General features: G+C 43.1%; 1 protein-coding gene and 1 long non-coding RNA gene across 2 annotated transcripts in view; one reads left to right on the forward strand and one right to left on the reverse strand.

Annotated features, from left to right (window-relative positions):
- dpt (dermatopontin) overlaps positions 1 to 23,781 on the forward strand; it is a 40,540-nt gene extending 16,759 nt beyond the window's left edge. The window contains exons 2-4 of the mRNA XM_068040696.1: positions 2,387 to 2,512; positions 12,526 to 12,633; positions 21,778 to 23,781. Coding sequence (XP_067896797.1) covers positions 2,387 to 2,512; positions 12,526 to 12,633; positions 21,778 to 21,844 — 301 coding nt within the window. The 3' untranslated portion in view covers positions 21,845 to 23,781. The remainder of the gene's footprint in view (positions 1 to 2,386; positions 2,513 to 12,525; positions 12,634 to 21,777) is intronic.
- Positions 8,253 to 26,896, reverse strand: part of LOC137374508 (uncharacterized) — a 28,412-nt gene continuing 9,768 nt past the window's right edge. Inside the window, exons 3-4 of the long non-coding RNA XR_010975836.1 lie at positions 22,657 to 22,749; positions 8,253 to 12,661 (exon numbers count right to left, since the gene is read on the reverse strand). This is a non-coding gene — a long non-coding RNA (uncharacterized lncRNA). The remainder of the gene's footprint in view (positions 12,662 to 22,656; positions 22,750 to 26,896) is intronic.

Here is a 26,896-nt window from a genome sequence, read left to right on the forward strand (position 1 = left end):
CATCTTAGCAGTCAACCTGGAATGTGAGCTTCCCCACCTTCAACATCTGGTGATCAAAAGTCCATTGTGGGTTGAATGTCAGGGAATGGCTGCTTTGTCCTTCCAAACACTGTCTGTTAATATGCAAATGTCATTTCCGGCCATGGCTGATCTGTTTAACAAGTCCTTTCTTAACTCCAGTAACCATTGAATATCAAAGTTCATGACAAAATTTATGTGCCTCATTCTTGGCAGGTCAGGGCCTAGCATGACACTTACAAATTTTAATTCCATTAGCGAGGCCTTTTAAAAATCCATGGTTAGACTACGTGGTTATATGTAATTATATGCAACTAATTGAATTGCATAATTTAATCTCAGTCTTGACCTTCAGACTTTTAAACCCTAATTTTGGCATTACCTAAACACTAGTTGTTGGTATACCTTGTCTTATCGATTGTCTTTTCAACACACAAAGGCTCTTTTTCCAAAGCTGGTGTCCTGCACCTGCACGTGAGCTTTTCAAATTAAAACAAAAGTGAATTTTCATGAATAAACATTTATTGATTTATGCAAAATTTATTTATTCTCAAATATATATTGTACTATATCAAATATATAGTAACGATATTATTTTCCCCATGTCCCTATTCCATCTCCGCCGGCAGTTTCATAGAGCTAAGACATTAAGATGTATAGCGCTGGATTTTCCCTGCGGACCTCTGACCGCTGCTGTCAGGCTCAAATGGGGGTCAGAAGCCTGCACTGTGTGGGAATCAGTCAGTCATTGTGATTTTGCTGGAGCAGACAATTATTGGGCAAGGGGGGGGGGGCACTTGAAGCTGGAGGGCCAATCAGAGGCCTTCTAGCTTGAACGCAGCAGCAGGATGCCATGGCAGGTAAGCAAGGGAGAAGACACTTCAAAATGGAGGCACTCTCTTTCTAGCTTTTTCAAAGTTTGAATAAAAAATGACTTTTAGAGCCAGGCCAGCACTGTGGGGGTGGTCCTGTCAGCAGGGTGGTCTGCGAGTGCTGCTGTGCCCAGATGGGCAGGGAAGACCTCTGAGGCTGCCTGAAGTGCTTGACCCTTAGTATACCGCTGGGAGGCTGTCTCCAGGCAGCTAAACTGTCCCCCACCACCTCTGGGAACCTGGAAGCTGACTGGAAAATCCTTTGGCCTCTTTCAATTGACCTTAAGTGGCTTTTAATTAGTTTGATCAGCTATCCGCTACATGTGGGTGGGTAGCCATGCCACCACCACATTCCGCCTCTTGGAAAATGGCCCGGGGGGTGGGATGGAGTCTTGGAATCAGTACGCAGGCCAGTGGTGCTATTTTTAGCACCCACCAGCTTCCGGTCCTTGCCCCGCTAGGGGCTAAAAGTCCCGCCCATAGATTTAGTTTCACTGACACAGTATGTGATCAGTTTTGTATCTAAAAAAGAGCCTTTGAAATTTTGAAAGATCTTATGTACAATAAACTATCAGTTTGATTATTTATAACCAAAATCTCCCAACTGCTGTTACATGTTACCTTATTGCAAAACATAGCTACCTAATTTCAGTGGCTGCAGACTACTTGTCACTCATTTTATTGATTCATTGCATTAATGATTGTAAGTACACACAGCTACAGAAACTTAAAAGAACTACTTAACAACACTTAAAAAGTAGTACTAGATTTTGTTTTAAAGGTTTCTGTAGGTTGGGGACGGTTAAAGCCTTAAAGTGGAGGTTTCCCTGTGTCCACATCAAAGGCAATCTGCCCTGCCAGATTACAGTGAAGACAAAGGTTTACTGCAGTGGATCACACACTTGTCAAGGAAAATCCCAATTTTCCTCCATTAATTTAAATGAGTAGTAAATCAGGTGTTTACAGGCATGCACATTGTCCAAATGGATTTTCTGACAATCACTGGGTTGGGCAATCCTGTGCACCTTGACACAGACCCAGGAAACTCTCCCCTACTAGCTGAGAGATTTTGGTTATAAATAATCAAACTGACAGTTTATTGTACATAAGATCTTTCAAAATCTCAAAGGCTACTTTTAACCTATTAAGCAGACTGAGAAAATTGCAGTTTAGATCTGAATGATCTCTTCAGAATGCTGGCCTGTTGGTTCATTTTCGCTGGATACTAAAATGCAGACTATTCAGACGGTGGGTGAAATTTAATTCACCTTATATTTGGATGTGTTGCTATTGTTCTACGTGTACTCTGGAAAATTAGACATCACAATCAAGGTGGACATGTTAGTAGTGCTTGCTAGCCTAAACTCATTAATATTGCTGGAACTGCATATGTTGGTATCAAAAGTGCTCCTAAGTTGATGTTCAAATAGCTTGCACTCACTTATTTAAAGCATGCTTTGAAAATGATAACATTACATCATTATGTTTACTTTCAGGTATCAAACTTGTTCAAACAATGGTATTGTAGCAGGAATACGAAGCCAGTACTTTGAGGCTGTTCTGGATCGAGAATGGCAGTTCTACTGCTGCAGATACAGCAAAAGATGTCCCTATTCATGCTGGTTAGTTGACAGTCTTTATTTTAAATAAAGTTTCCAAATGTATGGAATTTTTGTGTTTATTTTAATTCTCTCTACCTTAGTATACGATGCTGTGCCTCTACATGTCCTTCAGAAGAGATGTTAATCCTCTTCTTATCATCATTGTGTTTAGATGAATGTTAAAGATCCCATGGTACTCTTTGAAGAGCAGTAGGGAATTCTCCTGGTGTTCTGGCCAGCATTTCTCTCTCAACCAACACAACCAAAAACAAATTATCACATTGTTGTTTCAAAATATCTGTTGCATTGACCTGCATAATAAGTGGCTGCACTTGAAACTAATTATGAAGTGCTCTTGAACATTCAAGGGAAGTTGATAATTTGCTACATAAATGCAGGTATTTTTTAAAGGGGGTAGAGATGGAGACAGAATGGGGGCTGCTGAGCACCCTGGAGCTGGGAGGAGCACAACTGCTCCTTCTGGTTCGATAGGAACTTAAAAAAAATCATTTTTAAAAACCTCACCATTCATTGGTGGATGCTACTTAGGCCATTTTCAGCAAGGGGGCCTAAAATAGGTGTTAGTTAGGTCCCTCATTTACATATATAAGGAATCAATCACCTGTTTAAGGTGGTCACCAAGGACACCTGAAAAATGACCAAACTCAATTTTAGTTCTGATGAAGGGTCAGAGACCTGAAATGTTAACTCCGTTTCTCTCTACACAGAAAGTGCCAGACCTGCTGAGTATTTCTGGCACTTTCTGTTCTCATTTCAGAGTTTCAGCATCTGCAGTATTTTGCTCTCAATTTTAGGTTGAATGTTTTTCAGATGTCCTTGGATGTTGGTCCCCAAAATTGGACTCCATTTTAGCTTGTAAAATGGGTGAAATGAGACCTAATTTCTACTCCACGATTGCTAGGATAGTGGTGACACTCCTCCAAGTGGCCATTCTTTATGTGTGAATCTGGAGGTTGGATGTTAGCAGGCTATTTGACTGAATGGAGCAGGGATGCCATAACTGAACACAATGCTTTCCTCATGTGTTATCCATTCACTTCCGGTAAACATTATGGTTTAGCAACCTGGAGCGTGATTGCCCCAATTCCCCTGGTTGATTTAGTTCCCCTGATGAGTGGGTAAATGCATAGTGTGAATGAACCATTCCGAAAACGCCCAGGTTTGATCTTCACGTAGCTGAACCAGTAATTGGGCTGCTACAATTGGATTCAATACCTCAAGACGAGGCGGGGGAAAAAATCAGCCAGGACTCCTGCTACTGGTGGCTATCAGATCAGAAGTGAAAAATGTAGCCTTGACTAATTTTTCTCCTTCTTAGGCCAGGGACACCAAGAGCAATCATGCTGCTATCCCAGCTCAGAATGGCTAAAGATATCACCTGGAGTGAAATTCCTGTTAATGAAAAACAAATCAAGAACATTTGTTTTCTTCCCCCAATTAATAAGCTGCAACTAAACTGCATTCTCACCGTTTGCTGTTTTAAAGCCTGCATTTTTGTAATTTCATCAGCCCGCTGAGGGAGTAAAACGGGCTATCTCCGGTTTTTTGATTTTAATAAAAGGGTGATTAATTTTGTTCCAGTAGCCTGTTTGAAAATGTGAATGTTGAGAAGGACACCACTCTCTGGCACCGTAGCATCATCCTCCAAACAATGCCATTTAGTACATGTCCTAGCCTCATTATTTAAACCAAGCTGTACAAACTAGAAAACATTGTTACCATTAGAAAGATTAAACTGAGTAGAACACTGTGGATTTTTGGTCTGTCTTTCAGTCTCAGAAATCTAAACATTTGTGGCAGTAAATCATCTTTATCAGTTAGCTGTACAGTCTGTGTTCTACTTCGCAAGGTCAGACCGGCTGACCTTTGCTTTAACATTCTCATTTTAAAATCTGTCTGTAGGAACAAAAATTTACTCCCTCACTGGCTTTGTAAACACATTGGGGGCTGTTTTGGGGAAATAGTGACAACAGGCACTCTATGGGTGCTGTACTACAAAGACACACCCGTTTAAAAAGCCTGCAGTTTCGGGCCTAATTGCTGATTACCATGGTTAATCCCTGACATGATCCCAATAACCCCTTTCTCCAGGTGACTGCTGTAAGGTTTCCAATAAAGTACGGTAGCACAGCACTCACTCTCTCTAAGTGAAATTCTCAGAGAATTTCCTAAATAAATGTTGATCGAGTGTTGGTGAAATCTTGACAAAGTGCCCAGAAAGTCTTCCGATGTGCATCACAAGTTCTCTTCAAATGTAATGTAGGCAATTAACATCCCCTTTCTCTCCACCAGTGTCAGCTGTGGCTCAGTTAATATCACTCATCTCTGACTCAGAATTTTGTGGGGTCGTGCCCCAGTCTAGGCCTTGAGCACAAAACTTAAGACTGAGACTCTAGTGCGGTACTAAGGGAGTGTTGCACTGTTGAAGGTGCAGTCTTTTGTATGAAATGCTAAGCTAAACAGAGGCCCCATCTGCCCTCTCTGGTGGACATAAAATATCCCATGACATTATCTTGAACAAGAGCAGAGAAGTTATCCCAGTGTCCTGGCCAATATTTATATCGTAATCAACATTACAAAAACAGATTATCTGGTAATTATCACATTGTTGTTTGTGGGTGTTTGCTGTGTGCAAATTGGCGGCTGTTTCCTGTATTACAACAGTGACTACGCTACAAAAGTACTTAATTGGCTGTAAAGTGCTTTGGGACATCTGGTGGTCGTGAAAGGTGCGATACAAATAACAGTCTTTCTTTCTTTAGACAGCAGCAAGTGAACAATGAAAGCTGCATAAGGCTTTAAGTAGCGCTCACAATCCTCACCAATAACGTCTTTATGCCTGTTCAGCTGTTCACTGTTCGGAAAGGTTCTTAATTGCAACGCGAGGAAGCAAATGAGCATCACAGCCTCTTTGATAAGCATAAGGAGCCAATTTATCCTTGGGGTGGCCATTCCTAGTGCACACTTAAAATTCTTTACCAAGATACATCTTTCATTAAAGTTGGGATAACCTGACTTTGCAGCTCAGGATCCCATCTTGGCCATTGCGGAAACTCTTTAGTGACTAAAGTATCCAGGGAAATTAGCCCCCATTGTGTAGTGAGGCACACAAATTCCAGGTTCAATTCTTGCTCTGTGAAGACTGGATCGGGCTTCTAAGTTTCAAACAATGCACTCACTTTTGATGCCTGGACTCATTTCTGAGGAATGAATGATCACTGATTAGGGTGAATTCTGATGAGCTGCCATGTCATATCCCAACACAAGTTGCTGCCTTCAAGGAAATCTTTGGGCTATGTTCTCAACAATTAGTCTAAGAGCACACCCATGTGAGTCCGTCAGCATGGACTCTACCGGAATTTTTCAGATTCAGTGGAAGGGTATTTTGTTTGCATGAGGCTGGCAGGCACCAGTGCCACAATGGGCACATCTCTGTTACCTGACTGCCCCATGCACCTGGACAATTCAGTGCCTAACTGTCTTTGGGAGGGGGTGTTACCCAGTCCGCTACTCAACCACATACAGTGTTACTACAGCTCTCTATGTAAGGGGCAGATCTCTTTTTATTCAATCTCTAAAGTTTTCAGGGTTCCATGCCAGTTCTCCAATCTGGACTCCCCCCTCAGTGGAGCTGACTTCATCTCAGTCAGCATACCAGCCTCCAGTCGAAAGACCACATCCCCATTGATGTATGGATGCCCTTAAATGTAAACAACACACAGTGCAGTGGTTGTCAACATCTGCATAGGCAGCGGTTGCTTGTAAAATAGAGAACCAATACATACAAGAACAATAACCAAAATTTCAGAGTGCGTAAATGCATTGTAAAAAAGAAAGACATTACAGAGTGATTTTATGGCCACAATAATATGTCATGAAGACCCCCACCTACCAAGAACGAGGCATATTAATTTTGCCATCTGAACATTAATTTTAAACTGTTGCTGGAGTGAAGGAATGGCTTGTTTAAAAAGATCAACAGACATTTGGCTGGAGGACATTTACATACTAAGAGACAGTGCTTGGAGAGACAAAGGAACTACTCCCTGGTCCAATTAACCCAAATGAATTTTGATCACCAGACATTGAAGGTGTAAGAAAGCTCGCATTTCAGTGTCTGCTCAGATCGAGAATCCACAAACACAGGAGTGGTTAAACCAATTGGTCACATGACTAACCTGCTAGCCCAGGCTTTTTGAACTACACACAGGACAGTTTGAAGATAGACTGCAGATTGCAATTGAACCTGGAACAAGGGAGCCTCTCTCTTGGCTGGCTCTCTCTTGCTTTCTCACAAACCTCTGGACCCACTGAAGTCACTTAAACCTTAAGACAGAAAAGACTCCTACATTGAAACAAGTTAAAGTGTGCACCGGGCCCCAACAAATGGCAAGACTTACCAGCAACCAAAGACTCCACATCGAACTCAAATTTGGGCGGCACAGTGGCGCAGTGGTTAGCACCGCAGCCTCACAGCTCCAGGGACCTGGGTTCGATTCTGGGTACTGCCTGTGCGGAGTTTGCAAGTTCTCCCTGTGTCTGCGTGGGTTTCCTCTGGGTGCTCCGGTTTCCTCCCACATGCCAAAGACTTGCAGGTTGATAGGTTAATTGGCCATTATAAATTGCCCCTAGTATAGGTAGGTGGTAGGGAAATATATAGGGATAGGTGGGGATGTGAAAGGAATATGGGATTAGTGTAGGATTAGTATAAATGGGTGGTTGATGGTCGGCACAGACTCGGTGGGCCGAAGGGCCTGTTTCAGTGCTGTATCTCTAAACTAAATTACAATCCAGCTATTGCCTCAAACTTTTCCGCTTTATTCTTTCTGCATTTTATGTCTCTATCTGCATGTATGTTTATCACATATGCATGCTAGCGTGATCACATTATGCATTCATAGTCGTTAACCGGATTAGAGTTTAAGGTTAATAAACTTCCACCTTTCTTGTTTAAATCTAAGAAAACCTGTCTGATTGATTTCTTTGCCTTACAATTGGAAAGCAGTGAACAAGGATTCACTGAGGGGGAGCTAAACAACAGTGTTTTTAAAATTAATTCTGTTATGGTTAAACCAGGCAAAGGCTGAGAGACCCCTTTCTCACCTGGTCGTAACAAATGTTTATAAATCACTTTGATTTTATTCTTAAATTGTAACGTGAATTAAATTTTCAATTAGATTATTGCCTTCTAATCATTCCAATGATTCCCAAACACGATGGGCCAAAGGGCCTGTTTCTGTGTTGTACAACTCTATGACACAAAGTATTCGTCATTCTCCATATAGTGAGACAAAATAATTATTTTTTAAAAAGAAAATATTTAAATAAGCAAAATTGATTATGGTTGTGTAGAATTTCCCTGCACTGAAATCACAAAGATTAGATTAGATTAGATTAGAGATACAGCACTGAAACAGGCCCTTCGGCCCACCGAGTCTGTGCCGAACATCAACCACCCATTTATACTAATCCTACACTAATCCCATATTCCTACCAAACATCCCCACCTGTCCCTATATTTCCCTACCACCTACCTATACTAGTGACAATTTATAATGGCCAATTTACCTATCAACCTGCAAGTCTTTTGGCTTGTGGGAGGAAACCGGAGCACCCGGAGAAAACCCACGCAGACACAGGGAGAACTTGCAAACTCCACACAGGCAGTACCCGGAATCGAACCCGGGTCCCTGGAGCTGTGAGGCTGCGGTGCTAACCACTGCGCCACTGTGCCGCCCGCTGAAAGATCCTTTCAGTAACAAAAATTGGCAAATGTCTTCAGAAGGTATGAGCAAACTGAAGATCATCATTTGTGTACACATATCAGCCGGAATTTTACTGGTATGCTGTGAGTCCCAAGCCCACGCAGGCAAAAGGTGGGGCCATGGAGGAGATCTTACTGGTGGTGGCCAATTAAGAGGCCGCTGCCAGGACTGCTGTCTCATTAAGGATGGCTGCCTTCCTCTTTGAAGGTAGTAATCTCCGGACTACTCCCAAGGCCATGTGTTAGTGAGTATAGAAATAGGAGAATACACCAGATGAGTGCATGGCTGGAGAGATGGTACAGGAGGGAGGGCTTTAGATTTCTGGGACATTGGGACTGATTCTGGGGAAGGTGGCACCTTTCTACACCTGAACAGGACCGGGATGAATATCCTTGCAAGGAGGTTTGCTCGTGTTGTTGGGGATGGTTTAAACTAGATTGGCTGGGGGATGGAAACCTGAGCGCAGTTTCAGTTAGGACAAATTCAGAAGAGGGAATGGGAGGCAGAAAATTAGCGAGTGACTCTGACAAACGGAAGAAGCAAAGGTTAAAAAGTTAAAAGGAATTTGGCAGTGTTAAAAAGGAGTATAGCAAATAAAGCCGATGAGCTGAAGGCACAGATAGATATATGGCAGCGTGATATCATTGCTATAACAGAAACTTGGCTTAAAGAGGGGCAAAAATGGCAGCTCATCATCCCTGGATATAAAGTTTCAATGCAGGATAGAGAGAGGGATAAAAAAGGAGCATTATTGGTTAAGGAATCAATTAGAGCTTTGAGGAGGGATGATATGCTAAATGAATCATCAAATGAGGCCATATGGGTTGAGCTCAGAAATAAAAAAGGGGCAGCACACAACTAGGAGTGTACTATAGACTCCCAAATAGTCAGAAGGAGATAGAAGAACAAATATGTAATCAAATTTCTGATTGCAAAAACAATAGGGCAATAATATTTGGGATTTCAAATACCCTAATATCAACTGGGATACAAACAGTCTGAAGGGCACAGAGTGCACAAACTTCTTGAAGTGCGTTCAAGAGAACTTTTTTAGCCAGCACGTAAGAAGCCCAACAAGAGGGTGTGCAATTCTAGATTTAGATTTAGGAAATGAAGCTGGGCAAGTGGATGAAGTAACAGTGGGTGATTTTGGAGATAGTGACCATAATACAGTTAGTTTTAGAATTATTTTGGAAAAGGACAAAGATAGAACAGGAGTAAAAGTTCTAAATTGGGGGGAAGGCAAATTTTATGAAGCTGAGAGGTGATCTGACGAAAGTGGACTGGATACACCTACTTGAAGGAAAATCTGTCGCAAACCAATGGGAGGCATTCAAAAGCAAGATTCTACAGGCATAGTGTAGACATGTCTGCACAAAGAAAAAGGGTGGTACTGCCAAATCTAGAGCCCCCTAGTTATCTAGAAGCATACAGGGTAAGATAAAGTAGAAAAAAAAAGCTTATGACAGTCACAAAAAGCTCAATACTTTAGAAAGCCTTGAGGAGTATAGAAAGTGATGTAAAAAAAGGAAGCTAGGAAAGCAAAGAGAGGACATGAAAAAATATTGGCAGATAAAATCGAGGAAAACCCAAAAATGTTTGATCAGTACATTAAAAGCAAGAGGATAACTAAGGAAAGGGTAGGGCCTATCAGAAGTGTACAAGGTAACTTATGCGTGAATGCAGAAGATGTGGGCAGGATTCTTAATGTACTTTGTCTCTGTCTTCACAAAGGAGAGGGATGATTCAGACATTGCAGTTAAAGAGGAGTGTGAAATATTAGATACGATAAGCATAATGAGAGAGGAAGTACTAGAGGGTCTGACATCCTTGAAAGTGGATAAATCGCCAGGGCCGAATGGATTGTATCCTAGGCTGTTAAAGGAAGCTAGGGAGGAAATAGCGGTAATCTGAGGATTATTTTCAAATCCTCACTAGATACAGGTGAGGTACCAGAGGATTGGAGGTCTGCGAATATTGTTTAAAAAAGGTGCGAGGGATAGGCCAAATAATTATAGGCCGGTCAGCCTGACCTCAGTGGTGGGCAAATTATTAGATTCAATTCTGAGAGAGAGGATAAACTGTCACTTAGAAAGGCACGGGATTAATCAGGTACAGTCAGCTTGGATTTGTTAAGGGAAGGTCATGTCTTACTAACTTAATTGAATTTTTTTGAGGAAGTAACAAGGAGGATTGATGAGGGTAGTGCAGTGGATGTTGTCTACATGGATTTTAGTAAGGCATTTGACAAGGTTCCACATGGCAGACTGGCCAGAAAAGTAAAAGCCCATGGGATTCAGGGGAATGTGGCAAGTTCAATCCAAAATTGGCTCAGTGACAAGAAACAAAAGGTAATGTTTGACGTATGTTTTTGCGAATGGAAAGCGGTTTCCAGGGGCGTTCCACAGGGCTCAGTGGGTTGGGTCCCTTGCTGCTTGTGGTATATATTAATGATTTGGACTTAAATGTGGGAGGCATGATTGGGAAATTTGCAGATGACACAAAAATTGGCCGTGTAGTTGATAGTGAAGAGGATAGCTGGAGACTCCAGAATGATATCAATGGTTTGGTTGAGTGGGCAAGGGCATACACAATAAATAGGAAGATATTGAGAGGGGTAGAGGAAGTAAGAGACTTTGGAATGCATGTCCACAGGTCCCTAAAGGTGGCAGGACAAGTAGATGAAGTGGTGAAGAAGGCATATGGAATACTTTCCTTTATTGGCAAATGTATAGAATACTAAAGCAGGGATGTAATGCTGGAACTGCATAAAATGCTGGTTAGGCTATAGCTGGAGTATTACGTACAGTTCTGGTCACCACATTACAGGAAGGTCATAATTGCTTTGGAGAGAGTACAGAGGTGATTTACAAGAATGTTGCCAGGGCTTGAAAATTGCAAATATGAGCAAAGATTGGATCAGCTAGGGTTGTTTCCCTTAGAACAGAGAAGGCTGATGAGTGACTTAATTGAGGTGTACAAAATTATGAAGGGCCTAGATAGACAGGAAGGACCTGCTTCCCCTAGTGGAGAGGTCAATTACCAAAAGCACAGATTTAACGTGATTGGTAGAAGGATTAGAGGGGACATGAGGAAAAACATTTTCACCCAGAGGGTCCTGGGTGTTTGGAATTCACTGCCCGGATCAGTGGTGAAGGCATATACCCTCAACACATTTAAAAGGTACCTGGACCTACACCTGAAGTGCTGTAACCTGCGAGGCTACAGACAAGGTGCTGAAAGGTGGGTTTAGAATGGGTAGCTAGTTTTTCAGCCAGCACAGACATGATGAACTGAATGGCCTCTTTTGGTGCTATGACCTTTCTATGATTCTATGTTTCAAGCTGCCGGCCCAATCAGAAGGGCAGCAGCTCAGCAGCCTCAGCAGCATCACCAACAGAGGTCGCCCTTGCTGAGGCTGCAAGAGGAAAGAGAGGGTGCCTCCATATTCAGCTGCCCTCAAGGGGCTTGGAAGAAAATTTCTTAATGTGCCAGAGCCAGGCAGGGAGGCGCCGGCAATTGGACGGGTGAACCCTCCAGCAGCATTGCCAAAACAGCAGGAAAATCCATTGCAGTTGGGGGCCAGTCCATGGACCACTGAGCATCCAGAAAGGAAGGCCTCCCCCAAGAAGCCACTGGGAGGTTGCCTTGATGTACTTGGCAGCCTCCCTGAGAGGCAGGGGCCATTCTAATGCCAGTAAAATGCCGGCAGGAATATAAAGTGGCCATTAATAGGCCAGCAAATTGGGTTAATGGCTGCCTGCCTCGGGTTGGAGGGAGGCTGAGCTGCTGCTATTCCCACCTTTCAAAATATCCTGTGGCAGCGAGAAGACGTTGGGCTTCCCTCCTGATCCCTCCCGCCATTTTACCAACCCTCCTGCCTCCCAGCCCATCTTCAGAGGGCTGGTAATATCTTGGCCATTATCTCAAGTAAACTGAAGGCTGAATAAACATACATACCTGAACCTATCTGAAATTGTCCTATTTGATTAGTACCATATTGGCCAGATTATTTTTTATTTCCTAGTGGTGAGATGAAAATTAGGAACTGAATTAAAATTCACTTTCTTGTTAGGATATGGGAGAGAGCCAATTTCTTCACTGAGAACAAGTTTGTATTTGATGATCTTGACAGTTTGGCTCAGTCTTGCCACTAATCTGAGGCTTTTCTTTTGCTTTGTTTGATTCTCCATGACAGCATCCACATTTTTTATAATGGGCTAACCTATTTCTTTGTGTGCTTTGAAGGTTGGCAACTGATGTTCCTGAGCAGTATGAAGAAGAGGGACATTTTGTGATTCCGAATTATGGCTTCTTCATCAGAGGAGCTGGAACCACCTTTAGTAGTTACCATAGGTTGGTATTATTAGATATTAGCAGAGACCTGCAAAACATTTGGAGTCAAATTAGTATCTTTATTGCAACAGTAGTTCTTTAAATGCAGGATTTCTAGTTATTCTTTCACCAAAGGCTTTAACAGAATCAAAACTACTCACTCTGGAAAAAGCAGCAGAAAGCTGTCAATGTGTATAAACAGGCCTAGGAATATAAATACAAATTCGGTCAAAAGTCTGGTCTTGTTACTTGTTTATAGTCATTGAGCTGGATTTTACAGGGCTCCTGATGTCAGACTCAGTGGTGGGAGGGGGGTGGGGGGGGCCGGAAGATTGTTCTGGCAGCAGCCCGCCATGGAGCCCACGCTGGGAGGGCTGGGCGTGATCTTGCCAGTGGTGGTGAGGCTCCATGGGGGCCCCCCCACCCCCGCTGCTGGACAACGGGACCTGGATTACCATTTGGTAATGAATTAAACACATACATTTAAATACACTTACCTGCGATCTAACAGTCGGGCCGCGATCTTCAGAGCGGCAGCCATCACTCTCGTGCCTTCACTTTCCTGTCTGGGGAAAGCAGGCGCCACAGTGGAGGGGAAGGGGAGAATGTGAGATTTTTAGTGCGGTAGGAGTGGGGGACGGGGTCAAACTTTTGTCATTAGTGTACGGGATGGTGGGAAGGGATGACCTGTAAACTTTGTTCAGTTTGGGGAGGGGAAGATCATATTTGAAAGGTAAGTCTTTTGGGGTAATGGGGGGGTGGGGGGGAGGGCGGGGAAGGGCAGAAACTTAATTTTATTGTCATTGGAGGGTGGGAAAGGGGTGACAGAATTTTGATTTGAACAATGGGTGGGGGGCTTCCGTTTACAAATTTAAATTAGCCAGCAGGCTGATCTTTAAACATGACCCCAGCATCTGCGCACAGGCAGTTAACGCCATTGCCGGCGTCGGAGAGCCTGTCCCCTCCACGTGATTGGGGGCGGGCGAGCGACTGGGGTATTTCAATGATCCGTGGTGCGGCAGATCATGGCAGCATGCGGCACATGGCCCTTGTGTGAAAGCTGGCATGGTTTTCACCTACTGACACTCCTGGTGGCAGGCACTTAAAAACCAGCCCATAGAATATGAAAGTCTAATTGGGAACTGTTTTCTCCTGAGTTGTAAAGGTGAATTTACATCTGATGGGCTCAATATTATTTAAAGAATAAACACTCTTTAACAGGCAAATTTCAAGGAAATAATTTCAGCATCTATCATCGAAGAAACCATCTTCCTAACTATCAATCCTGTTCCATGACTCAGTCCTTGTTTAGGATTCAAGTTTTGTAACAACAATATAACTGCTCCATCCTTGAGTCTAAGTTTATGTGGTCGCATGCCTATTAAACTATGTAGAAACTTTAGAGGGTATAGACTGTTATCATCTTCTTCATCTATAAAATGATGTATTCTTTTAATTCATCTGACAGCTTTTGTGAAACTTTTTCATTCAAATGCAATGAATTTTTATTTTTCGCACAAAGAATAGCTTTTGAATTATAAGTTGTATCAAATAATTGTCCCCGCCCTTTTGCCACACTTAATCAATTCCATCATCTTATCCATCTCTCCCATGCTATCCCCATCCCATGCCATTCCATCCTTGCCATGCCATCCCTCTCATGCCATCCCCATCCCATTCCTTCCATCCCTCCCATGCCATCCCTTTCCGATTCTTGCCATCCCCATCCCTCCCATCAATCCCATTCCAACCCTCATGGAAACAAACTATAGCCAGGGTAACTTTGCTGTCGGGTTCCCCTTACCTGCCACTGTTTTTGTCTTCCACTAGCCCCTCCCACACCACCACCGCTACCACGCCGCCACCACCAATCATTAGCAGCCGGACATGCTTCAGACGCTCCAGTCTTCTGCACACCCCTCTTGTCTCTGTGTGCACGAGGCACCACCCGCCAAATAAACCCACCAACAGACACGCCCCTTTAACTAACCAATCAAAACAGTCCAGACAGACAAAAGCCAAGTATTATTAGTATAGATTTCTAATAATGCTCTCAGTCCTAATATTTTGTTAAATACTGATTCGTTATTGTACCCCATGTTAAAATTGTTCTGTTGTGTGAGGTTAATAATGTAAGACAGATTTATGACTGGATAACCAGTTACCACCAGACGGTTACATTTTGATACATTGAATGGTGGAAGATCACTGATGAACAAAATGAATTTTTAAGCTACTTATGCTATCTGATCAAATTTTAATCAGTCTTCTGAAACTTAGGCTAGGAAGTTTCTTTGAGCTATTTCTGCTCTACCACGATAACTTAGCTCGAAGTGCAGTGTTTCCATCACATCAAACGGGAGCAGTTCTGAGGAAATTCCTGGCTCTATATTTCTGGAAACTTTATAGTGATCCTGAATATGGAACCATTACATTATATAAAATAAATATATCCATAGTTCTGCAGTATTTCTGCGACTGATTGAACCGAAAAGCATTCCAAAAACTGACAAGAACTCGACCAGTGTTACATAGGAACATAGGACTTAGAGAAGCAGGAGTAGGCCATTTGGCCCTTCGAACCTGCTCCGCCATTCGATAAGATCATGGCTGATCTGTTTGTTGTCTCAACTCCACTTTCCTGTCTGCCACCTATAACCCTTGACTCTCTTGTCTATCAAAAATCTATCTAACTCAGTCTTGAATAAATTCAATGACCCAGCTTTCTGTGGTACGAAGCCATAAAGGTTGTAAAGGTCCCCACCTGGAGTTTCCATAGGGGTCCTCCCGATCTCCCAATGTAACTTGACAGAAACTCTGGAGAAACAGTATAAATTGCCTTGTTTCCGTTGGTTTTCTGCCGATCTACTACCAAAGTTCTGGCGGGAGATTGGGAGAACTCTGTGGAAATTCTACCCTCACATGTTCATTCTCTAGTCAATGCTGAATCAGCTGATTTCATTTGGGGCAGCAGGGTTGTAACAAATGGTTAGTATTTTGTGAGCTATAAAAGGAGGAAAATAGTCAAGATCCATCATTTTGGTCACTATCTAGGGATCAAAAAGTAAGCACGGGTGAAGATTAGGAGAGGGCTGGATTGGCCTCACCTGTGATATACCCATGATAAAATAGGCAACTGACATTCATGTCTAGGTTCATACATGATACAGGATTGATCAGTTCGACAAGGTGGCTGGTGCTGTATACTGTGGAACCATACCCCAGGATGAGTCCTTAGAGTAGAAATTGGTCTCAGGCGGTGGTGCAAAGTGGGCAATATCAATCAGCTGCCCATTATACGCAGTGCCTAATATTCAATCCCATTGACTGCAATAGAACTGAATATCAGGAGCTGTGTACAACAGCAGTCAATCAGAGACCATCCATTCTGCACCATTGAACAAGACGAATTTCTACTCCCCTACCTTCCAAAGAAGGATAGAGAAATTGTAAGAAAAACAATTAAGCCATGTAATTGGGCTCTGTAGCACCGCTGGTGCTGGCGCGATAGGAGCTCTGATGCCAGAAATTGGCTGTGCCGTACCTCTGTCCACTTTCGGTGCGTCCCATATGGCATCCCATGCTGGTAAGGGCACTAGCGTGGGTGTGCTGTGTGTGCGCTGGAATCTTTCTCAGTGGGCAGATTGTGACGTCAGTCATTCCAGCTAATTAGAAGCACATTTTTGAAATGTGGATCATGCAGGTCCAGTGAATACCTGCGCTAATCACTCATGGCTTATTCTGTGTTCAGCTGTATGAGAGCACACACCTACCCCCCTCCCCCCCACTCACACCACCCCCACTAATGCTACTTAAAGAGCCAAACATCCAACTTGCATGTGAGGTGCTTTTGACTTGCTTGTGCTATTGCAAAGTTTGTGGAAGTACTGAGAAGTATTTTTGGAGGTGGTGTGGTGAGTTGCTGGATTTGGCAGTGTTGTTTGTTGCATCCATAGAGGGAGTGCAGAGGAAGATTTGGTGTCTTGTCCACACAAAGACTGCAAAAGATATGGGGACTATAGTTGTAGTGCCTCTGGGCCACAACATGAGACAAATGAAGCAGAGGTGACAAAAATGGGAAGCTCTGCACAGAGGGAGAAGGAAGAGGGCTCTCCACAGAAGGTCCGACCCATCAAGGGTTTTCCCGGAGCACTTCTCCCACCTCCAGCTCAGCCAGGAGCAATGCCTGAGGAGCCTGAGATTTAGAAGGAATGGTCACAGAACTGTGCCACCTCCTTCATCAGGACATGCACCGTCAGATCAGGGCAAGGTGAATATCACTCTAAACTTCTACACGACCAGAACCTTCCAGACAGGAGCAAGCGACATAGTGAATATATCCCAGTACACCACCCATCGCTGCATCCAAGAGGTGATGGAGGCCCTGTGTGTGAGGAGAGGTGAGTTCATCGTTTTCGCTCCAACCAGAGAAAAGCAGGATGAGTAGGCACATGGCTTTGCCAGGATAACGGAATTCCCAATGGTCCAGGGAGCATGGTTTGGGGGAAGGGTGTGGGGGTGGGGAAGGAAGCAAGAGGTCCATAGTCACATCATCAACAGCTTGCTCATTGTGCAAGATCACAGGAGGAGGGTGAGGTGGGAGTTGAGAAGGGGCATAAGGCAGGAACATGCATCATGTTCAATGTTCTCAGCAATATTGGATGCAACGGGCTGTGTCACAGCCAGCCCCATGATGCTGAGCACCATGTTCTCCGTCAGGTTCAGGGTATGAAGGTGTGCCTGTCCCCTCTTGGTTCTATTCTGCTCCCTGCGATTGTGTGCAACCTTGTCCTGCAAGAGAGAGGGAAGAACGTTAATGATTTTGTTGCAGTGTGCTTGGGTGATATACCTGTTATTGTTGAATAGCTGGTGGTATAAGGAAGTTGCAAGAGGAGGATATGAGGTTTACATCATTGGGTGGTGTGTGAGGGTGAGGTGGAGTGCCTGAATGTTAGGCCTGAGGTTTGACTGCTAGTGACTGCTGATGGCTTGTTGATGGGGTTGTGGTGTATTGAGCAGCATGAGAGATTGGTGGTGTGGTGGGTACAAGATGTTACGTGAAATTGCATTCACTGATCTTGACCCACATAAGGTCACTGAACTTCTTGCAGCACTGTGGAAACAGCATGCGATAGACAGGGATAAGTGATCACACAACCAACGGACCAGATCTAAGCTCAGCAGCCCTGCCACATCCGATCATGAATGGTGGTGGACAATTAAACAACTGACAGGAGGAGGAGACTCCACAAATATCCCCATCCTCAACGATGGGGGAGCCCAGCACATCAGTGCAAAAGACAAAGCTGAAACATTTGCATCTACCTTCAGCCAGAGGTGCCAAGTGGATGATCCATCCCGGCCTCTTCCTGAGGTCTCCAGCACCACAGATGCCAGTATTCAGCAAATCTGATTCACTCCATGTGATATCAAGAAATGGCTGAAGGCACTGGATACTGCAAAGGCTATGGGCCCTGACAACATTCCAGCAATAGTAACGAAGACTTGTGCTCCAGAACTGGCTGCACCCTATGCCAAGCTGTTCCAGTACACTGGCATCTAACCAGCAATGTGGAAAATTGCCCAGGTATGTCCTGTACACAACAAGCAGGACAAGTCCAACCCAGCCAATTACCACCCTATCAGTCTACTCCCGATCATCAGTAAAGTGATGAAAGGGGTCATCAACAGTGCTATCAAACAGTACTTGCACAGCAATAACCTGCTCAGTGAAGTTCAGTTTGGGTTCTGCCAAGGCCACTCAGCTCCTGACCTCATTGCAGCCTTGGTCCAAACATGGACAAAAGAGCTGAACTCCAGCGGTGAGGTGAGAGTAACTGCCTTGACACCAAGGCAGTGTGGCATCAAGGAGCCCTAGCAAAACTGCAGTCAATGGGAATCAGGGAGAAAATTCTCTGCTGTTCGGAGTAATATCTAGCAGAAAGGAAGGTGGTTGTGGTTGTTGGATGTCAATCATCTCAGTCCCAGGACATCACTGCAGGAATTCCTTAGGGTAGTGTCCTAGGCCCAACCATCTTCAGCTGCTTCATCATTGACCTTCCCTCCATCATCAGGTAAGAAGTTGGGATGTTCACTGATGATTGCACAATGTCCAACATCATTCGTGACTCCTCAGATACCGAAGCAGCCCATGTCCAGATGCAGTAAGACCTGGACAATATCTAGTCTTGGGCTGATATGTGGCAAGTAATATTCGTGCCACACAAGTGCCAGACAATGACCATCTCAAACAAGAGAGAATCTAACCATTCCCCCTTGATGTTCAATGGCATTCCCATCGCTGAATCCCCACTATCAACATCCTGGGGTTCCATTGACCAGAAACTGAACTGGGCCAGGCACATCAATACTTTGGCAACAAGAGCAGTCAGAGACTAGGAATTCTGCAGTGAATAACTCACCTCCTGTCTCCCTAATGACTGTCCACCATCTTCAAGACACAAGTCAGGAGTGTGATGGAATACTCTCCACTTGCCTGGATGGGTGCAGCTCCAACAACACTCAAGAAGCTCAACACCATCCAAGACAAAGCAGCCCACTTCATTGGCACCCCATCAACCACCTTCAACATTCACTCCCTCCACCATCGACACACAATGGCAGCAGTGTGTACCATCTACAAGATGCACTGTAGCAACACACCAAGGCTCCTTCGACAGCACCTTCCAAACCTGCGACCTCTACCACCTAGAAGGACAAGGGCAGCAGATGCATGGAACACCACCACCTGCAAGTTCCCCTCCAAGACACATACCCTCTTGAATTGGAACTATATCGCCGTTCCTTCACTGTCACTGGGTCAAAATCCTGGAATTCCCTTCCTAGTAGCACTGTTGGTGTACCTATACCCCAAAGACTGCAGCGGTTTAGAAGGCAGCTCACTGCCACCTTCTCAAGGGCAATTAGGGATGGGCAATAAATGCTGGCCTTGCCAGTGACACCCACATCCCCGAATGAATTTTTTAAAAAACAGGGTATACAACATTTCAAAAAGACAAACAGAATGGAAAAGGAGGAGGAATGGCCCTGATAGTAAAGGATGGCATCAGAAGATCAGAACTAGAATCAGGATAGTTGAAGATTAAGAATAGCAAGAGTCAGAAAATGGTGGTGGGAGTAGTTAATAGACCCCCTTACAGTAGTTACACTGTTTGACAGAGCATTAAGCAAGAAATTATGGGAGCTTGTAACAAAGACAATGTAATAATTGTGGGGAACTTTAATCTTCACACAGACTGGACCACCACCACAGGGATTTTGTCCATGGCTGGTCAGGCGGCCCAGGCCTAAGAGAAGTTGCCTGACAAAAGCAGGCATCTTTCTGACAGCCTGGAGGGTGGGGGGAGCCTCATGATCAGGCACCCTGTGCCCGATGGAGGGCCGCCCCCGCTGCTCCAACCACCCCCAACACCCAACACACCACCACCCACCCCCGTCCCCTGAGCCCCCAGTCCACCACTCTTGCCTCGCCGGGACCTGACTGATCACTCCTGGCAAGGCCCCAAAATCTTACTTTCATTCCGGGGCTCTCTGACATCTTCCTTCTTGAAGATCTAGCAGTGGCCACTCCTCCAGATGGAACTGCTGGGAATAAGAGTTGCCAGTCCGCTGATTGGCCCGCAGCTCCATTAGGTGGGACTTTCTGCCTCAATGAGGTGGAAGTCCCGCCTCAGACCAATTAAAGGCCTGGGAACCGCAAAATACGGATCAGATCCCCAGGCTAGGCGGAGGCAGGTTTGCCACCGACTTTTCAGTCAGTGGACGGCTCCCGTCCCGGGAAAAATTCCGACCAATGACAGAGCAGGCTTGACAGGTTGTATGGGCTACTCCTGCTCCCATTTCTTAAGTTAGGGCGGCACAGTGGCGCAGTGGTTAGCACCGCAGCCTCACAGCTCCAAGGACCCGGGTTCGATTCTGGGTACTGCCTGTGCGGAGTTTGCAAGTTCTCCCTGTGTCTGTGTGGGTTTTCTCCGGGTGCTCCAGTTTCCTCCCACATCCAAAGACTTGCAGGTGATAGGTAAATTGGCCATTGTAAATTGCCCCTAGTGTAGGTAGGGAATATGGGATTACTGTAGGGTTAGCATAAATGGGTGGTTGTTGGTCGGCACAGACTCGGTGGGCCGAAGGGCCTGTTTCAGTGCTGTATCTCTAAATAAAGTTCTTATGTTAATGAGACCAGGCGTGGCCAGATCATGAATTGCAACCCTGCGCCTGAATATGGGTGGAAATGGACACTTAGCTCTTAGTTTATTTGAATCTGATATTTTTGTTTTTCGGCCCAGTGTTTTGCACTATTCTCCTGAATGCATTGACTTGTTGGGAAATGGTTCCACACACTTCAGCATCCTTGCCCAACTGGGAATTCTGCATGAAAGAATCTAAACAGCAACTGCTGGCAGGTTATTCACTTGCAGGAAATCAAAGTTGAGCTCATTTGTGCTTGATATTCACACACTGAATATGAACTAGGAGCAGGAACTCTGACTCACTTTCTCCTCACTAACCAAGGGTTACATGGACCAACTATAGCTCCTCACCACCTTCTCTAGTTAACCCAGCATTGACCAAGAACTGAACATAAGACCTTCTGTATAACACTTGTATTGCATTGGTGTTTACCCTCTGGACCATTGAGGAGCTTAACACTATTCAAGTAGGATACTGGACCCATCGTAGTCTGTTGGAAAACTGAGAGGCTAAAGTTAAAACCTCCAGGCTAGGACTGAAATAGTCTTGCATTTGCTTATGTATGTGATGTCTCTGTACAGTATCAATATAGGTGATAGATTTGATACTCGTATGTGCGGTACCAGCACTGGTTCATGCCCAGTACTTGTACTAAAGCAGTCTAGCATCATTCCATACATTGCTGAGGCTTCTGTGGTTTTCAGTTCTGCATTGGGCAAGTTTCTTTTTCAGTTCATTCTATACTTTTTGCTTGAAGGCAAACTTATAATAAATCTGGAATTCAGAGTTGGGAGAGAAAACTAAATTAATTAATCCTAAACTGTTAATTGCCTACATATTGATGTTGAACCAATGTTTTGTGCATTTACTTTCTTTTCTGTTTTATGGAAATTTTCTTTTCCTTTGATAAAGCAGCATCACAACTCTACTTACTTACTATTTACTTATTATTTCCAGGGACCGTCAGTGGAAATACTTAATCTGCAGGATGACAGATTATGACTGTGAGTTCATCAACCTGTAGGAGTCATGAGTTGAACCTTAAAAATGATTCTGGAACAAAGATCTGTTTAGCTGAGATGTCTCCTGTTAAAAATAATCTTTTCTGCTCTGTAAACTATACATAGTTTATTTAAAATATAAAGTGCAGAATGTACAAGAAGAGCCATCATAAACTAAAGTAATTTCTGATACGAATGTTCTGATAGAACATGATCACCCTTTAACTAGCAAACACAGGGGAGATTTTTCTAGCATACTGGATTGAAGAATGCAATAAATATTGGAGAATCAGGCAGGTCAGCATGCAAACCTGTAAAGGAATCCACCCAATTCTCCTCTATTAGTTTAAATGGAAGGATATTGGGCAGGTTGTTTTACAGACATGCACTCCAACCCACCCAATTTTCTGATATTCATTGAGCCCAGGCAATACAGTGCACCTGGGTGCAAGCTAAGGAAAATCTCTCCTCATATGTAGACATCTACCATTTTTCAGATTTGAAGGGTCAAAGTTTGTTTTGTTTAAAAGGACATTGCAGTTATGAGTTTCTAATTGAAACCAGAAATTTATGATGTAAACAAATTGCCTGTATGAAACCATTCAATTAATGTTGGTGAACTGAAAACCCAGTGTAACCTGTTCAATAACGTCTTTGTTCCAGATTTTAAGCAATGTTGTATGCATTTCAAAGTTTTGAAACCTCCTGAGAAAAGGATATAGAAGCTTTATCATTTCTCCCCACATGTATGAAGACTACATAGCTTACATTGTATAAAAATAACCTCACTGAAACCTGCTGTCGCCACAGTTTAAAATAGACTATGACTGCTTACCTCCTCAGTGAAATAAAAATCTTCCCTTTAAATTGGAGTGTCCAACCTTTTGGAGCAGGGAGCCAGATCCACACGCCATGATTAGTGAGCAGGCTGCATATGATGGCACAAAATCCAAATCGGTAAATGAGGTAAAAATGTGAACTGTGATATTAGTAATTAACACATTAATCCATTTGTATGGAATTTTTCACCACTGATTTTAATGACAGTTAACTTAAAAATTGATTTAACACCTGTACTAATATAATGGGCAAATAAATTTCCACAAACTTGTTATACTAATGTCATGCAGCACAATATTACCCAGTTTTCAATATGGGAGGAATTATGTCATCATTAGTATTGCCTATGATTTGCTGGATACTTAGTTACTAACTTGCTTAACACAAACACATTTTTAATCGAAGGATTTGCATAGTTGGCTTAAACCCTGCTTACTAAATTCGTGGACCTTAAAGTCCAATTGGGGTCAAGACAGATTCCCAATGGATCTTCAGAGCAGAGGCAGATAATGGTGCAGAACCTAGTTTTGCTGGGTTTTCACAGCATCTTTCATCGAGAGCAATTTTCCAGTGGAGGGGGTCGTGAATGGAGCTTGCCCCCCTTAAGTCAAGGGAACATGGCTGTGAGAATTCTGCCCAGTATGTCCTTAGAACAGGCTTTTTGGGATGAGATCTCGGGCCTTGGGTGCGGGTATATTACTGGCCGGTCTTGATGCACTTCAGCTGGCAGCGGGTTGATGGAATTTCAACCCCAACAGATTTCTAATTTTGACCTTTTAGAATTCACCACATGAAGTTAAAGGTTTATTCCACATGCATTCCCTGAATTATATGCAACCGCCAGCAATAGCAAATATATAAATATAGTAGTTGCTCATCTAGTATTCTCATTTAAGTGAATGTTGAAATGAACAAGAAGAGAGAAGATTACAACGTTGATAAAACCTATTTTTGGCTGTAGATCATATATATCCTATAGTTCTCTAAAGTTTGCTTGGTTCTGCTTAATTAAATAAAATTAAATGGTATTTGTTTCTCAATGTACATTTATTCTTTTCTCAGAAAAGGAACACTAATTATGTTATTAGGTTATGTGAGGTCTCATCACGATGACCCATTCATTATTACAATAATTGTCCGGCTATGCTTTCATTACTGGGGCGGGTTCTGAAATAAAATTTTTGCCATGTAATTACATCCATCTGCTTGAATAGACAACCAGTCGCCAACTGTTTATGAAAGAGTTATTTGTTCAACTTACAAATTAAATATTTTGTTGCTTTTAGTTAATATGATGAGCATTAGAATTATGCAATGGGTTGCCACCAAATGATATTGTCCTCATTTCAACTTAAGTCTGAAGTCATTAAGTAATTACCCAAAATCACTATGTTCCAGAGTCGGCTGAACCATAATAACAGTATACATTCAACATGATCCACAGGATACAGCAATGGAAAACAACACAAAAACAACAGCAGCCAAAATTGCTTAACTGCCTCTTATCTCCTGCAGACAGCACAGGAACATCACTACCTGCAAGTTCCCCTCCAAGCCACACATCATCCTGACTTGGAACTATATCACCGTTCCTTCATTGTCACTGGGTCAAAATCCTGGCACTCCCTTCCTAACAGCACTGTGGGTGTACCTACACCACAGGAACTCCAGTGGTTCAAGAGGGCACCTTCTCAAGGGCAATTAGGGATGGGCAATAAATGCTAGCCTAGCCAGCAACATCCACATCCCATGGAAGAATTTTTTAAAAAGCACAGGTACAAATTCCTCTCATTAAACTTTCACCCTGGAAAGAAAACATAATAAACGTTTATTGAAAGTGCTGAAACAGCAATAATGCCTTAAAAGAAAGCATATTAAAAACAGAAATGCCAGGAAAAAATTTAAGGAAGTTGCAAGCCAAACTGCACATTAGCTTAATGGCAGTACCCTGCAGCATCATAATAGACAATCTGAAACTGAAGTCTAATCTCCATAAAAATCCAAGGCCTCATTATTCTCATACAAGTCCTTAACACAATCACATACTCCCAACTGATGCAGATCTTCTGCAAGATTCTATAGTGACTGATCTTTTATTATGAATTACAGATGCCACGAATGTGAAAGAAAGAAGCGGGAGTCTCAGGGAGTAACTTTAACCTAAACCGATGGAGAGCAAAATCGGGTGGGGTGTAAAACACTTGTTTGACCGCCATGCGGTTTAGGTTAAAACTAATCCTGAATTGTCAGTATTGCTGAAATGTTAGGAGTGAGGAAATGAGGTAAGTCATCTCCAGGTCACTCTCATCACTACCTAAGAAGCACAATCATCAAGACCTAAGAGTAGGCTATTCCATTCCTAACCCAACTGGCCACAGTTCAGGTATGGTATGGCAAAAGACAAATTAAGTTTAAAATATGTGCTATGAACTGAATATCCATGATATTTATATGCATGCATGCCTGATAGCACTTAACATACCTAGCAAATCTTCTTCATTTGTTGATTAGAATCCACTCATTATATAAATTTCCTTTGTGTACCAATGGTTGAAAAAATTAAACACACATGTAGGAGAAAATACCATTGTTCGTTACATATGAAATGATAAAGAAGCATCTGCAATATGATCCCTTTAAATAGAGCTGGTGAGGGATCTTTCATGCCGTTTAATTTCATGTTCAGCTATGCAAGGTTAAATCAGGGCATGGGCTGGAGTTTGGTCTTGAAAATGGCAGTGGTGGCTTCAAATCAGCATTACACACTCATTCAAATCATCATATCCCTGTTCTGCATGTTACCAGCAGTCATTAGACATATGCATTCAAACCCCTTTACCAAAATGATGTCCAGTGCACTTCTCCTTGGAGTTTATTTCTTGGCTCCATTTTTGAGTCTTAGTTGGCCACATGGCACCTAAAAATGGGTGCTACACGGCCCAATTTAAACCCACATGTGCCTGGTTGGTGTTGATGGAAAAGTGGACCAAGGTGACTTGAAATGACTTGCAAACTGCTTAAGAGGAAAACAGGAGATGGTTAATTGGCAGAAATGATGTATGCATGAGACAATGGGAGACATAATGACAGAAACTAAAGAAAATACACAATTCAATGTGTAAATAGCTAAAAGGGTGGGGGTGGGCTGGCTGGGAGAAATGAAGAATGAAAACAGGCAAAGCAGAGCATTCTCCAGAGGCTTAGAAGCCTGAAAGAAAAAAAAATCAACTTGTCTGTTCTGTTCCATAGATGCTGCCTGAATGGCCGAGTGTTCCCAGCATTTCCCATTTTAGTACATAATTTGCATTTGGTAGAGTAAAACATTAACATATGCCAATTATTTTGTGATCAGATGATTAAAACAGTGACTGTGACTGATATCATGAGCACTGGCAGCTTTTCTCTACCTCATTCCATTTTAATGTGTGAGCCTTATTAATCATTGGAGTATCACAGCCAAACTCGATCTTGTCCTTGCACTTTCCAACAGGTTAACTGATAATGGGCAGGAGTGGAAATTTTAGTTGATTTTCTCTTTCCCAGCCAAAAGCACTGAAACCAGTTTTAGGATCTCTATTACCGTGCCGGCTGAGAGTAACTCAGCACAGAGCAGCGACCGAAACTGGGCTAAACCAGACCTATACAGTGTAATACCTGACACGGGTTAGAATATTTACTTGGTTAGCTGTCAGGTGAGCTCTTAGGTGTATGCACAGCACCTGCATAATTTGTATCAAAACAGAATTTGGGCCTAATTTTTTCTCACTGTATTTTCAGAGGAACTTTTAAGGGACTATAGATTCTGCCTCATACTGAAATCTAAACACTCTGCCGATAGCAAGGCAGTTTTTAATTTTTGAGGATAATTACATTGCTGAAGACACCTTGGACTTTAAGTGAGTTGAAACTAACCACAGTGCTGTATCATGGAGCTTTGTTGCAATCCATCACAACTCCAATTATTGAATGATATATGTGAAGAAAAGCAACACAACTAGTCATATTTCATTAAGTTCTAATCAGCACTGCAGTAATTCAGTGTGTTTGTTAATTTACAGTAATATGTTTATGCCAACAAAATATAATGACCAAATGTCTTTAGAAGTACAGACATGAGCATCTGAGCAGGCACATGACATTGATTTGGCACTCAACTACAACATTATGGAGCTCTCTATCTTGACGAGGCAAGAAAATGTCAGGTGACTGGCATCCTATTGTGCTTAGTGAAGCTT

Source organism: Heterodontus francisci, chromosome 10 (assembly GCF_036365525.1).
Source record: "Heterodontus francisci isolate sHetFra1 chromosome 10, sHetFra1.hap1, whole genome shotgun sequence".
Taxonomy (NCBI): Eukaryota; Metazoa; Chordata; class Chondrichthyes; order Heterodontiformes; family Heterodontidae; genus Heterodontus; species Heterodontus francisci.